The sequence below is a fragment of the Artemia sp. Qi Xiang Cuo genome, chromosome 16, assembly GCF_049724085.1.
Source record: "Artemia sp. Qi Xiang Cuo chromosome 16, ASM4972408v1, whole genome shotgun sequence".
In the NCBI taxonomy this organism is placed as follows: domain Eukaryota; kingdom Metazoa; phylum Arthropoda; class Branchiopoda; order Anostraca; family Artemiidae; genus Artemia; species Artemia sp. Qi Xiang Cuo.
The window spans coordinates 33,260,614-33,274,978 of NC_142809.1; the positions used below are offsets into that span (position 1 = coordinate 33,260,614).

Genomic DNA, 14,365 nt, shown 5'->3' on the forward strand with positions numbered 1-14,365 from the left:
CTCTGCCCAAACTTTTTTAGCAAAACTGTATTCCTCGGGGGTGCACCTACGATCGTGAAGACTGTCGTAAAAAGATTCACTATAAAGAATAGACTCCTTGGCAAATCTTGACATGGAATATTAATAGTCATAACGATATATGCCCTTGACCGTTATCAAATCGTATAAATCATTTAGAAATTGTTGATTGAGAAGGGAGAAAGCAATGCTACCGTCATCGTTTTTCTGCACTTGAATTAATTCACTCAATGATTTGGGCAAAAAACTGTAGGAATCCAAAAAGCAAATTTTTTTCGTGTACTCAACGTCGGCTTCAACAAATTTTCACATAAATTTCAAAACAAGCAACTTGCTTAATGATTTAGGCATGATTTTGTAATTAGAGCTGTCTACCATCCCTGCATCATCGTCATCCACTGTTCCAGTTCTTTGAATATTTGCCAATGCTGGTAGCATATACTGTAGATCGTAGTAAGAGTTATGCATAGAAACAGGTAGAAAATGTCTTTGTTTAATTTTTAAATTACACAAATTGTGAGCCCACCCTCGAAAAATACTTTTTCCCGTTGAATTGGGGTCAATAAGGTGATTGTGGTCCTGCACCGCGTCTTTTGGGGCAAGGGCACCCCTACACACCCAGCAAATTGTCCCCTTTTCCAGCGCCAGTTACTCTTTATCCGACAATGTTATTGGATAATTGGTATGACATAATCGTGAAAGTGCCTTGTTTGCCGTTTTTATTACAGAAATCAATAACTTTTCAATGCTGCCCTCCTCGTCCATAGTAAAAAAAACCTCTTTCAATTACATTTTATTGATGGCGTCGCGACGGGTATGTGCGTAGGAACACGCAACTAGTTTGTGTTCCTTGACTATATTCGGCCTTGATGGGTCCGATACCTCAACCAGTCTTGTTTCACAATCCAAAGACACTTTATCAGATTGTAGAAGAGAATTTTGAAAAATTTTAAATTTGTAAAGTGTCTTTGCCTTCTGCCGGCATTTCAATTCTTTGATTTCCATGAATTTTGCAATGGTTCATGTGGTCTGAAAACGTCCGCTCAGATCTAAATGAGGAAATGCACATGGGGCAATACAAACATTCTCCTTTGTTCTTGCCTTGAGATAGGAGTCGAATTATTGCAGTAACGGGGAAAAATGACCATAAGAATTTACATCTTTGGGAGGTTCGTAAATAACCCATACCCAATTTTTAACATTTTCCACCATCGGTGTCCTCAGTGAGTACAAAGCTCCTTTTTTATTCGGTTTTTTCCCCCATCTACAAATTCTGTGTCATACTGGAGAACAACCACCCCCAACCCCACATTTTCATTTGCTTTCTAGAGTATGCATATTTATTTAAATGAAATCGGATACCGTCCCTCCGAATAGTAAAAAATTACTTTAGGGAAATTTTCACCACCGTTACTTGCAAGTTTGTCAAGATTTTTCATTGATGACTCATTATGTAATGTCTTATGGGCTGCTGCTAAAAATGCGTACTTAAAGCATTGCAGTCCAGTGTCAAATCTGAAGCCCTGAACTCCTCTTGTAGTCGACAAATCCGGGTGACATTTTATTTTAGATTACTTGCCCCCCTTAAACTAAAGTTTTTTTTTAATCTTCTGAGATTCAGATCCATTCGTTCAATGTATAAAATTGTGGAACCACTCCCCCTCTCATTAAATGTATTCAAAGTTTATATTAGTGTATTCGCCCAGTTGAAAAAGTTGTCTTCAAATTTGTTTAGACCTGGGTAGAAAGTCTGGTTGCCTGTTGAAAAATGAAAATAAAAAATTTCCCCGGATGTCCCCTTTTGTAAGTAAACTTTTTGATTCACCGATGCTTTAATTTCCCCTAGACCCCCCCAATTCTGAATCTTAATGTCAATTTTTGCTCGAATTTTGTCGATATAATTATGGAGGACTTTCACGGGGTCATTTAGAATAATGCTCGCGTTTTCCTCGGGAAGGCTAAAATCTACCTTGTATGTTTGCAAATGGCTTAGAGCAGATTCTAACAGATAAAAATCAGGCAATTCCAGGGACATTGCACTTTTTTCATGTCCTGACCCTGTTTGTTCAGGACTCAATTCACTAATTGTAAAGTTATCGTTAAAAATGTCCCCGGAAGAATTAGACCCAACAATTTGCATAAGACTGTCCATTTGTTCAGTTGTAAATTGAAAATCCAGGGGGATATCAAATAACGTACCTTCCCTAACATCTGGCGAGAGGGGGCAATTACCGATGATACTTTGAAGTCCTGGACCAGGGAAGGCAGAAGTTTTCACAGCTTCCCCCTTAAACTAGAAAATGAATGGATTAAGTTTTTTTTTTGACGAAAGTTTTATCACAATTATAACACACTTTTCTTTTTTTTTATCAAACAATATTTTTTTTAAATAAAAAGTTACCCATCTGAACTCCTTGGCAAAACATGAAGGGGGTCAAGCTCACGATCTTCAGTAGGCTTAGCTGAGGCATTATGAGCAGCAGTCCATTCTCTCTTCAAATTCCTCCCAGCTTGGGTGGAGCTAACACTGGGGCTAGAGGGCTCTGTTGCTATAAGTTTTTTAATTGTTGGTGGGTACAGATCTTGTTTAATTATACAGGTATATTTGATAATTGATGTTATTGCAGCTTGCATTAATACACATTTGATGTATATTGCTTTCTTGTCAGAAGGGGGGTTATTCTACTTATCCGATTCATTGAAAAAAAAGGCATAATTATTCATTGTTATTTTGGAAGCGACTTAGTATTATTCCATGCATCTATTTTATTGTAAAAACCATCTGCATTTAGAAACCTTTGTATTTTAATTACTTTTTTGAGCAATTTAGTCTGAAGCCGACAAAAACTGGTTTTACCATAACATTGTACAAACCCTTACCTTAGTCTTTTTTTTTCTGACTTAAAAAATTGGCACCATGCTTATCTTTCTGCTAAAATACTGGCAGGGGGAATGTGACTATTTTGGTTCTTTGGTCATAAACATTAAGAATTCATGGAATATTCGGATTTAAACATGGTGCAATATGTGCCTATTTTTTTGCATTAAAAAACTGGTGTTCAAATAGGGGGAGCTGGAATTTTTTTTTTTTTTTTTTCAATTAAATAAATATTTATATTTTCCTTTATTATAAAAATAAAATACTCATTGTTACAAATTTAGATTTTTTAGAATGATTTTCAGCTCTTAAGCTATGGTAAGCAGCAGCATAAATTGTAAATTGTTTTTGTTCTTCTTCTAAAGACTAAAAGCACCATTAGGCTACTATGATCTAATATATCACTGAAATACATTTTCCAGCAGTACATGGACACGAACCATGAGTAAGGAACATATCAGGTTAATAGTAACCGAAACTCTAAACGAGAAGTTTTTTTTACAATTAATATATTACAGGAATCAACATTTTGTACTAACCTCAAATTACCGATCGACAGATATGCCTATTGCTTCAAAAAAGCTTAAATATGCTTGTATTTATGCTAATAAAACGTAAGGAGGGCTAGGACCAGTTTGGTCCTTGAGTAATAAATATTAATAATCCACGTATTATTCCGATTTAAACAGGGTTAAATTTGTGCATATTTTTTTAATTAAAAAAATGGTTTTAAGATAGGGGAAGCTGGATTTTTTTTTTCTTTAAATTAAATTAATATTTATATTTTACTTTATTATAAAAATAAAATACTCATTGTTAAAAATTTAGATTTTTTAGAATGATTTTCAGCTCTTAAACTAAGGTAAGCAGCAGCATAGATTCTAAATTGTTTTGGTTCTTCTTGTAAAGACTAAAAGCACCATTAGGCTACTATGATCTAAAATATCACTGAAATACATTTTCCAGCAGTACATGGTAACGAACTATAAGTAAGGAACAAATCAGGTTAATAGTAGCCGAAACTCTAAAAAGCCCCACTGATCTTGATGAAAATCGCACCGTAAATTTCAGCCTATAAGAAAACTATGTAGAGGTTTCAGCTCCTAAACAATAGGCTTCTAAGTGAATAAGCAACCTTAGTTCTAGTGTCTGTTTTAAGTAGTCAAAACTTTTTAAAAGAGGTAACCAAACAGTGTAAGGAAAGAATTTCTTCCTTAACTTAATTACAAGACAATTTCTTTTTATTGTAATAATGAGAAAATTTTTACTCAACAGAAATTGCTTAGAATTATCCATTTTCTATGTAAATGTTTACAAAAAATTTCACTAGTGTTAAGTTGAATGAACTATTCAAAACTGTTGAAGAATTTAATTTGAAACCTGAATATATACAAAAAAATTATTGCATAACAGCGAAACAAGACATGCTGGTTTTGGTTTATCACTAAAAAAAAAAGACATTGAACTTTGAAATTGCGTAAATCTCTTGGCAAAGGAAGATTTAATGACCAGTAGAATAGAATATCTATCAGAAAAAAACCTGTTTGGTACGGGGGCGTCCTCAAATTCAATAGATGGTAAAAAAAAACATGTATATACCTTGAACTAGAAATTGCGTAGATCTCTTTGAAAGGGTGTAATGCCCCTGTAGAATAGAATTACCTACCAGAAAAACCGGAAGGAACGTAAAGGCGCCGAATTCATTATTAGCATTCTACTCTCGCTCTTTACGCTAAAGTTTTTTATTGTTTAAAAAATAGAGTTGTGAGAAAGTCCAACTTTAGCGTAAAGAGCGAAGCGTTGAGAAGGGGACAGCCCCTTTCATATAGGAATAATTTCTGTTCGTTTTAAGTTTTAACGTCGTTCCTTACTTTCAGTTAAAAAAAATTGTTTTTTTTTATTTAATATTTGAACGTTTTTTAATTATTGCAGGTTTTGATTTTGTCTCTCAATAAATGAATAATTAAAATAAAATTTGCATACTAGTGTTACTTTTATTTGGCTAAATGGCTTTCTTGAAAGCTATTTATTTATATTTACGAACAGTTTTTGTTAGTAATAATTATACGTAACTTACGAATTAACTTACGTAAGGAACTTCTATATTCATATATTTTCAATACATATATTAGGGGGTTTGCCCCCTTGTCAATACCTTACTCTTTAAGCTAAATTTCGAATTGTGTTCCAATTCTTTAAAAATGACCCCTTAATCACAAAGGCCGTTAATTAGAATAAATTGCTCTTAAGAAAGTACTAAAAAATCTTTGGCTTAAAGAGCGAGGTATTGACTAGGGGATGAACCCAATCATAATATTTTCTGTTCGTTTTAAGTTTTTATGTTGCTCCTTACTTTCAGTTGAAAAACTTGTTTTTTTATCTTTAATTTCTGATCTTTTTTTAAATAATGCTGGGAAATCCGGCGCCCCGTTCATAGCAATGTCCCTTCCCCCATGAAAACTTCCTTCATGGAAAGATCCTCCCACATAGCCCCCGGCCCACCCGCCCCCCACTACCAGAAAAAATTCGCCCTGAAAACGTCTGTATACTTCCCAATAACCAATACTATATGTTACATTGGCTAAAGTTAATAACTTTAAGCCCTCCCTCCGGGGACCTCGGGGGATTAAGTCATCCTAAAACACATACTTATCATATTTTCGACCATGCTGAACTAAATGGTCATCTCAAAATTTTGATCTGGTGACTTTGGGAAAAAATGAGCGTGGGAGGGGGCTTAGTTGCCCTCCATTTTTTTTGTCACTTAAAAAGGGCACTAGAACTTTTTATTTCCGTTCGGACGAGCTCTCTCACGAAATTCTAGGACTACTGGATCAATACTATGACCACTGGGAAAAAAACAAAAAAAAAGAAAATAAACACCCATTCGTGATCTTTCTTTTGGCAAAAATACAAAATTTCAGATGTGTGCAGATAAGAGCTTGAAACCTCGACAGTAGGGTGCTCTGATATGCTGAATATGATGATGTGATTCTCATTAAGGTTCTATAACTTTTAGGGGGTCTTTCCCCCTTTTTCGAAAATCAGCCAAATTTTCTCAGGCGCGCAACTTTTGGTGGGTTGAACTAAACTTGATGAAACTTATATATTTGAAATCAGCATTAAAATCGGATTCTTTTGATGTATCTATTGGTATCAAAATTCCGTTTTCTAGAGTTTCGGTTACCATTGAGCCGGGTCGTTCCTTACTTACAGTTCGTTACCACGAACTGTTTGATAAAGCAAACTACGGGAAATTCCAAATAAAAATAAATTTGGGCTTTCATCTTAATGCTTTTGTAATCACGGTAGAAAAAATTGCTTTTTTGTGTTTACTTCTGTGTAATTGGGGAAAATTTGCTAAAGTATACTTCAATATGACTTAATACAATTAGCATTTAAAGCAATGACTTATTATTTTGTTAGCAAGTTTTGGTACTTCTATGTTATGCGCACTCTTTTATATATGTCAAACTGGAGACGCGACAGAAAACCCGTTTTGTATGGGTTAATTCAAGACACTGCTATACAGTTATGAATGCTTAGCGTGGTTTTCAATGCTTTGACGATATTTAAACTGTTGTGTTTTGGGATTTCGGGGGAGAAAAAGGTACCTAGGTTAGGTTGCGTATTTAATATATGCTATGCTTTACCACCCACCCTCTCTAATGGACAAATATATAGCCCAAATTTGTTTCTAAACTGTTATATACTCATCCTATTTTATTTTATTTCATTAGCATTAACCTCACTAGCACTATATGAAAGAGTGCGTTTAACATAGAAGTACCCAAGTTTTTTTTTCTTGGCAACTATATGGTGCACGGTGTACTAGAGTGGTTTCGCATTGGCTCAGCAGGAATGTGGGACTGATTTAATTGAGATCCTTGAAAACCTAACCGTGTTTCTGATTGGTGGATTATTTTTAGGCGACCAATCAAATGATTTATGTTTAACCTTAAATAACCTATAGGCCCGTTTTTTTGCACTAAGGTCTCACATCTTTCTGCAAAGATTTCCGTTCTTTTAACTCATCTTTGTTCTAAGATCTTACAGCTACCTGATGTTAGCTGAACGTGTGAAGACGTCATCTTTCTGTCATATATAAAAATGGCGAGAGAACTTTGATGATATACTCATCATTGCTCTTAGACCGCTGATCAGAGCAGAATGATGAAAGACGTTTACAAAAGAATGCTATAAGATCTTAGTGCTAAGATTTCACTTTCAAACGTTCTTTGTCAAACGATTTAAGATCTTAGCACAAAGATGAGTAAAAGAACGGCCCTTACGTTTTACAATTGTTTTAGTCGTCACTTTATTGCGGCGTTTTTAGATATTTGGTTTAATTTTTGATAATAATAATAAATTCGTAAATTTTGCTTGATTGTTAAGGGTGGAAAAATTTTAGCAGTATCCACTATTACTGACTCGTCTGCCATGTTGAGCGAAAAGAAATAGGTTAAAATAGCCAGAGAAATAACAAAAAATATCCTAATGGCAAATTTGTAATTTTCCTCCATTTCCTGTATTAAAAAGCAAACACAACTATTAAAATTAGGATAACCGTAAGGTTTTCTGTAACATTTAGACTATCTTTTCTATAAGTTGTAGGTTTTAGTGGGATGAGGCTTCAATATCTCTACCCCCCCTCCCTTGTGTATGTATCCTTGGCTAATAAATGACCTGTTTCTGCTTGATTTCAGTTTTCACTCCCCATATAAGACTGATTTAATTAACCAATATAATTTTTAGGACGAGAAGTAATACCAGAAGAAACAGAGGAGGAGGAGGACCAACACAGTTGGTTTTTAGTGGGATGAGGCTTCAATATCTCTACCCCCTCCCTTGTGTGTGTATCCCCTTTTAATAAACGATCTGTTTCTGCTTTGATTGCAGTTTTCACTCCCCATTTAAGACTGATTTTAATTAACCAGTTATACTTTTTAGCACTAGAAGTAATACCAGAAGAAACAGAAGAGGAGGAAGAGGAAGAGGAGGAACATAGTTTTGTGAAACTGCCAAGAAACGATTACGGCGTAATGTCTTCATCTGACACAACGAAAGATGTTGTTCGAACAGCAAGTAACAATACTAGTCTCGGGTCACTCGGAGGATCCGAATCGGAAGGGATTGGATCGGCGGCTGAGGGTGAATTTCATTCCAGCGGAGAATCGACACATGGTGAAGATATTGAACCAAGAAATGAAATAAATAAAGGTATTGGGTACTTTTCAATTAGCTGGAACCCACGCGATATATTGTATACGGAAGATGCTTAAGAAACTAGTCAAACGGGTTTCTTTCAATAGAGAATTGAATTGCAAACCGAGGTTTGTCAGTGCGTTTACAATATTTAAACTTTTGTTTTTTGTGGTTTAGAGGAGAAAAAGGTACTTAGATTAGATTAGGTTACGTATTTAATATATGCTATGCTTTACCCCCCCTCCCCCATTCCACCCCCCTAATGTGCAATTATATAGCCCAATTTCGTTTCTAAACTATTATATTTTCATCCTATTTTGTTTTATTTCATTAGCATTAGCCAAAGTTGACTTCGTGCGTGGGTTCCAGCTAATTGACAAGTACCAGTTACTGTTTTCATTGCAAAGGGATATCAAAAGAGACTGGCATAAGATGCAAAATGATACTTATGTAAGATATAACTTTTTTTACTTTTCCAGTGGCTATTAAGGATATAGCCCTTTCTTAAATACAAGTCCAGCTTCCATTACGTTTATCTCAGTTTGGTTATTTGATCTCACATATTGAATGGATCATCTCGAATAAGAAGTGGAAATCTTATATCAGTCACCATATACCCATACCTAGAAAGGATTCATGATTTCACACAGATATCTAGTCTGGGAAATAATAATACAAAGGAATTAGTATTTTTAGGTAGTGGGCAAGTCAATCTTCATCTGCCTTATGTTCAATCATTATTATGTTACTTCACTAGATTGGTAATAGGTTTTCCTTATTTCTATATTAAATAAACAACTCTAAAATAGCTTTATGTATCAGAATATGCAGCTAGGAACAGCTAACATTGTTTAATTTTCAAGTATTTTTTTTTGCAATTTCTTTTATTGAATAAGAAAATTAACCTTCGCACATTGGTCAAACTCTTATACTTTTTGTAATATTCATGTTGATACGAAGTCCTACTTGTTGGGATTTAGCGTCAAACACCCCCCGCCTTGCTTACGCCAAGGGACCCACAAAATCAACACTTCTGGTAGATATTTAATTTAATAACATTTAATCAATGAACAATGTGGACAAAAAACATTACACGCCTAGAAATATACATCTGTTCGCAGTTGGTTCGCGCATTTCTATTGTTGTGCCTGCCTTAATTATACAATTTATGGGAGTGTCTTGAATATTTTGGCAATACTATTTAATTTCTTTTTCGTTCGTGTTGCAACAACGCCTTGTATTTGAAGGAGAAAAGGGTTGTCAAAAATAACACGACAAAGGAGTACACTTTTTCGTATACAAAAGCATGATAATAATGATGAAAGCAATATGTGGCACTTGAGCCTTATAATCCCGTATCTATCACTAAAAATCCTAGTTATGCAATACAATCCTATTTTTCTTCTCCTCGTTAAGGTGTTGTAAAATTAAGGCTCAATATTTTTGTCAAATTGCTGAAAAAAAAATAATTAGTGTGATACTCAATACGAGGGCACTATTTTTACGTGAAAAAACTGGCATATTATTAGAAAGATTATTAGAAGTCCAGAGAAAAAAGGTGTCTAGAAACGGCCTATAATTGTCAAGAAATGAAAACATCATTAGTAAATAAATTACTACACATTTACAAAGGCCTTAAATACAAAAATTGAGGTAAATAAATATCTTTGAAAACGATCGTCCCCGATAATTACACGGATGAGGATATATTTTGATTCTTTGATTCTAATAGAACTTTTCACACTAAAATAAAAATGCAATCAGAAGTCTACCCTCATCCACGATTTTTTCAAAGTGATTTTAAGAATCCGTACTTTTCTGAAATAATAACTAAAATCTTATTTGAAATACCAAAGAAATAAAACAAAAAATTGATTCCATAAACTCTTCCAGATATTCTTTTGAACAGTCAAGAAAAGGCAGATTCTCAAACTGAAGAGAAAACAGAGGCAGATCGATGCATCGAAGTATATAATGAAACTGTTAGGCAACGTTCGTCGTCGAGATCGCCACGGGTATGTCTAACCGTTATTCAGGATTAAAAAATTTAAGGAGTGTAATCGCCTAAGAGCTGAGATCCTGGGTGCTGCACCTCAAAGCAACTCAAAATAAAGTATTGAAGAATTATAAATTCATTGTTAGTAGTGGGTGGTAGGTGTGCTGGCGTCAATTTTTATCATAGATAACTAGCGGCTAAATGATGGTCCTTTTAATTGCCATCAGCAAGTGTCCCTTATATCCTGTTTATCCTCTTTACCTTGCCTCCATATGTCCCTTAAAAAATTGATTTTTTTCATGGGGGTGGAGGAGTGCGGACGAGCAATAACTAGGGATTTTCCTAAAGAGAGGGATAAAACTAAAAGTTTCACCATTTTAAGACCATCTTTGAATTAGTTTCTCTTATTGCGCCCCATAACTATTTATCAATTTGTGGCCTCTTGTACCCTGTATTTAACATTAAATACAGAAGAAACAGAACTAAAAGATAAAAATTATAAAGAAGAGTAGGATCACTATTTGAAAAAACAAGAAGACTGTGAATCCCTCCCCCTGAAGAAGGAAGAATTTTTGTAGGAACCTGGTTAAAATAAAGTCGGCAGTCTTGCTTTCCCTCCCACTTTCCCCTAAGAATATTTTATTGATTATTTTACATAACGAATTATCTAACTCTTATAGATTCCTTAAATTTTTCAAACGGTTAATCGCATATTTAAACGGCTTCGAAATTCTTTTCAGTAAAATCGCCAATTAAGAAGTGTCGACCAAAAAAGGCTTGATGATAAGTTTAGAACTAGTTGAGCCAAGAAACAAAGAGAGATTAGCTTTCTATATTTTAGTGGTAAAAAAATGTGATTCAATTTCATTGGTTTTCATTGGCCTATCTGGCGTATTTCTGTAAGCAAATCACATTCTTCCCTAAACGTGTGTCAAAAAGGGAAACTGAATAACCTTTTTTTTTCAAACATAACTCCCCCTCGCTACGGTTCACTTTAAACTGTTTATTGACAAATAAAATACCATCTCCCCTAAAAAATACCCTTTTTAGTATAAGACAATAAAAAATCGAAATTTTTTAAGTCTAGGGAAGGGGCAATTATCTTGGGGCCAGTCCCCCACCCCCGCTGACACATCTGATCAGCAGACTTGGATAGCTCCAGATACCCGTAAATAAGAGAACGTGGTTAGCTACAGGACGTAATAGAGGGGCTCCATGAAAACAATATCTAAACATGTGTTTAGAAAAATAGCACTTAATGAATTTGTATTGTATGTAAACAACAAGGTATGTTTAAACCAGGTGCTATGTAATTTTAAAGAAGCCTACCTATCTGATGTTCTAGTACCCTAAGAAGACTTATCACAATAGCTAAAAATTCTGTTGATCAAATACAGTTAACTTAATGGAGTTTAAGGTGCGACTGAGACAGGCATCTGAGTGGACTAAAAGGCTAACTGAAAATTTCAATACCACAGTGGTAGCCAGACTATTTAGAATTAATATTCGGGTGCTTTGATACTGTTTTATTAACCTAGAAATTAACTTTTGTCATTCTAAAGTAACGTTTTCGCTATGTGAGTGCACCATTTTGAGCAAGGTTTGATTGAGAAATTGAGGGAATGCACCCTTTCGAAATGAATATTGTGTTTGATCTATTCAAGTGATTATTTTTACGCTAGAAAAATAATGTATATTAGAATTGCTGATGTTTTTTTTTTATAAAACGACCAAATCACAATCAGAAGAATGCATTGCAAATATCTCCTTATGATAGAATGGCGTCCATAGTCACTCAATCAAATGTTCAGAGTCACATAAGAAGGAAACTTTATCTTAATGGTTTTAATTTGTGTATCTTTCACATTCCATGGTCTGAAAACTTTTCAAACCGTTCACTCATCACACTTTCTAATGTATCTCAATACGGATTAAAAGTGTATGCTAGTGCTTGGTTTGTCTTGAAAAAATAACTCCGTGTTTTTTTTCCGTTCACCATCTCAAGTTGAGTTTGGTGTCCCTCAAGGTACCGTTTTAGGGACAACTTGGTTCTTACTTTGTGTCGATAATCTTATTTTTACTGTCATCAACCGCAAAACAATAGTTTTTTGCTGTCTTTGTCACCCCGAATCTTTCCATGCGAAAAAATGTAGACCTCCATCAATTGATGAGAACACTCTAGTTGCCCTCGCTGACAACAGCACCCTCGGCATTGCTTTCAAAACGACACCTTTAAATTCTTATGAAATTGATTGTTTTGGTTAATAGAAAAATTATGTGGCTCAGTGCTAATTACCTGGCCTTAAGTGTTTCTAAGTCGAGCTTCCTGATTTTCTCGACAATTTTTCAGGCTTGCTCTTAACTACCGGATACTCATCTTTTAAGGAGGTTCTTTTGGTTCCTATGTATTCTTCTTGATAAGTCTCTCCTTCAGGGATCATATTAGTCTACTTAAAATGAAGATATCGGGAAATCTTAGAACTCTGAGAAAGCTCGAACATATTTTTCTTGTAAAGACTTTAAAAATTTTAGTTAATCCTTTCGTTCAGTTTTACATTTACTACCCTATTACGTGGATGTCACCTATTTTTTGCCTTGCTGATGGCGCTCTCTAAGGTATTGGACAAAGTGAATAGCCTTATCCTTCGAAATGTAGTTCTATTAATAAGCGGTTGCTTGATTTGAAATATCTTACCATTTTCAAGTCTGTATGTCTTTCGTTTTACATCAACTGCATTCTGATACTCTTGCAGCCCTCGGAACTAGTCCATTTCTTGTCTCTGATGATTCTACATACCATCTTTGTAATTCTGGCAACATTATTTTTTTTTTCTGTTTATCAGTCAGATCAGGCTATTATCCTCTGCCTCTAAGTGTCACTCGTTTGGCGCCTTCAGAAAAATGTTAAAAACATGTTTGATTGTTGCTTAATTTTTCATTTTTTTTTTAATATCCCCGTGCATTGAATGTTTCTGTAGGAAGTTTGAGACGTATGTTTCGTCAGTTGGAGGGGTATGTTTGTATTGTTTACTGCTCACGGTACTTCGCTCTGTTTAGTTTTCCGCTGGTAATCAGTGATGAGCAGCTGTTTGTCATTTTCCTCTTTAGTTTTTTCTTTCTTCCCCTTCTGTTTCTTCCCATAGACCCTTGGGGGGGGGGGGCGTTTGATGATACACTCGGTTTGATTGTTTAAATTTACCGTTGAATATATCTATTATCTATCTATCTATCCGTTACCTCGACTACATCTTCTTTATCAGTATCTAAATTCAAACCAGAAAAAAATAGGGGCGATAAAATGAAAGTCTAGTGACTGGAAACTATTCAATTTTTGGGAAAACTTTCTGTAATGTAGTGTGGAAAGTCATACTTTGTAATTATGTAGTCTTATCTTAGGTAAGTGTTTGTGAATCAGCTAAAGATTATGCTGGTACTGAGACATTACGACGGATGAAGAAATTCTTACCATCAGTTCGAAATCTTCGTAACCAATTTGAAGTGAAAAAGAATGAGCAAAGTGATGATTCCCCTGGGCTGAGGTCTAGTCCCTGTACTAAAGCAAGATCCAGGAGATCAAGTGTGGAGTCTAACTTGAGCACTTCTTCAATGTCAAGCAAAAGGTGAGATATTACTCGAGTCTTTACTTTGTTCAAGTTTGTTCAAAAATAATTTCTTTAGTCATGTCGAATTCGATCTCTTAAAGACTATAATATATTCGAATATTTACCTTTTAAAAGTAAGAAGTACCCATCTATATTTTATTCCGTGGGATTTCTCATGACGCCACTTTACTAACAACTTAGCGTCGATATTTTATTGAAGAACAAAGACAGTTAACATTTAAGGCACAAACTAACATCTTTCTTATTGAATCTTATGAATCAAGAATCTATATTTTATTGATGCTATGCCAAGTGGATTCAAGTGGAAGTGACTGATATAGCTGTTCTTCAAGCGATCATTGAAGATAGTCCGAGTATGTCATGTCTCTTCCCGTTTGCTGTGTTTCCCTGACAAACCCACAGAGCAAGTTTATAATATTTTGAACAGAATAAAGCCTTAACCTATTTTCAAGACTTTCTCCCTTCCCTTAAAAATTGTTGAAGGTCTGTCCATTCCTTCACAAAAAATTAATTATAACCCTTACTTTACTTTATTCCAAACTTTTCTCTTCCTTAAGATGTAAAATAGTTGAAATCATAAGGTTTTGGGAGGGGTCTGAGTTTCCTTTACCCGCATACCAACCAATACCATGCATAATAGTTTTG

General features: G+C 34.7%; 1 protein-coding gene across 1 annotated transcript in view; it reads left to right on the plus strand.

The window, feature by feature from the left end:
- LOC148942807 (uncharacterized) overlaps nucleotides 1–14,365 on the plus strand; it is a 259,132-nt gene that overhangs the window by 194,578 nt on the left and 50,189 nt on the right. The window contains exons 5-7 of the mRNA XM_089102069.1: nucleotides 7,847–8,116; nucleotides 9,995–10,116; nucleotides 13,494–13,717. Of these exons, the coding sequence (XP_088958195.1) occupies nucleotides 7,847–8,116; nucleotides 9,995–10,116; nucleotides 13,494–13,717 (616 nt within the window). The remainder of the gene's footprint in view (nucleotides 1–7,846; nucleotides 8,117–9,994; nucleotides 10,117–13,493; nucleotides 13,718–14,365) is intronic.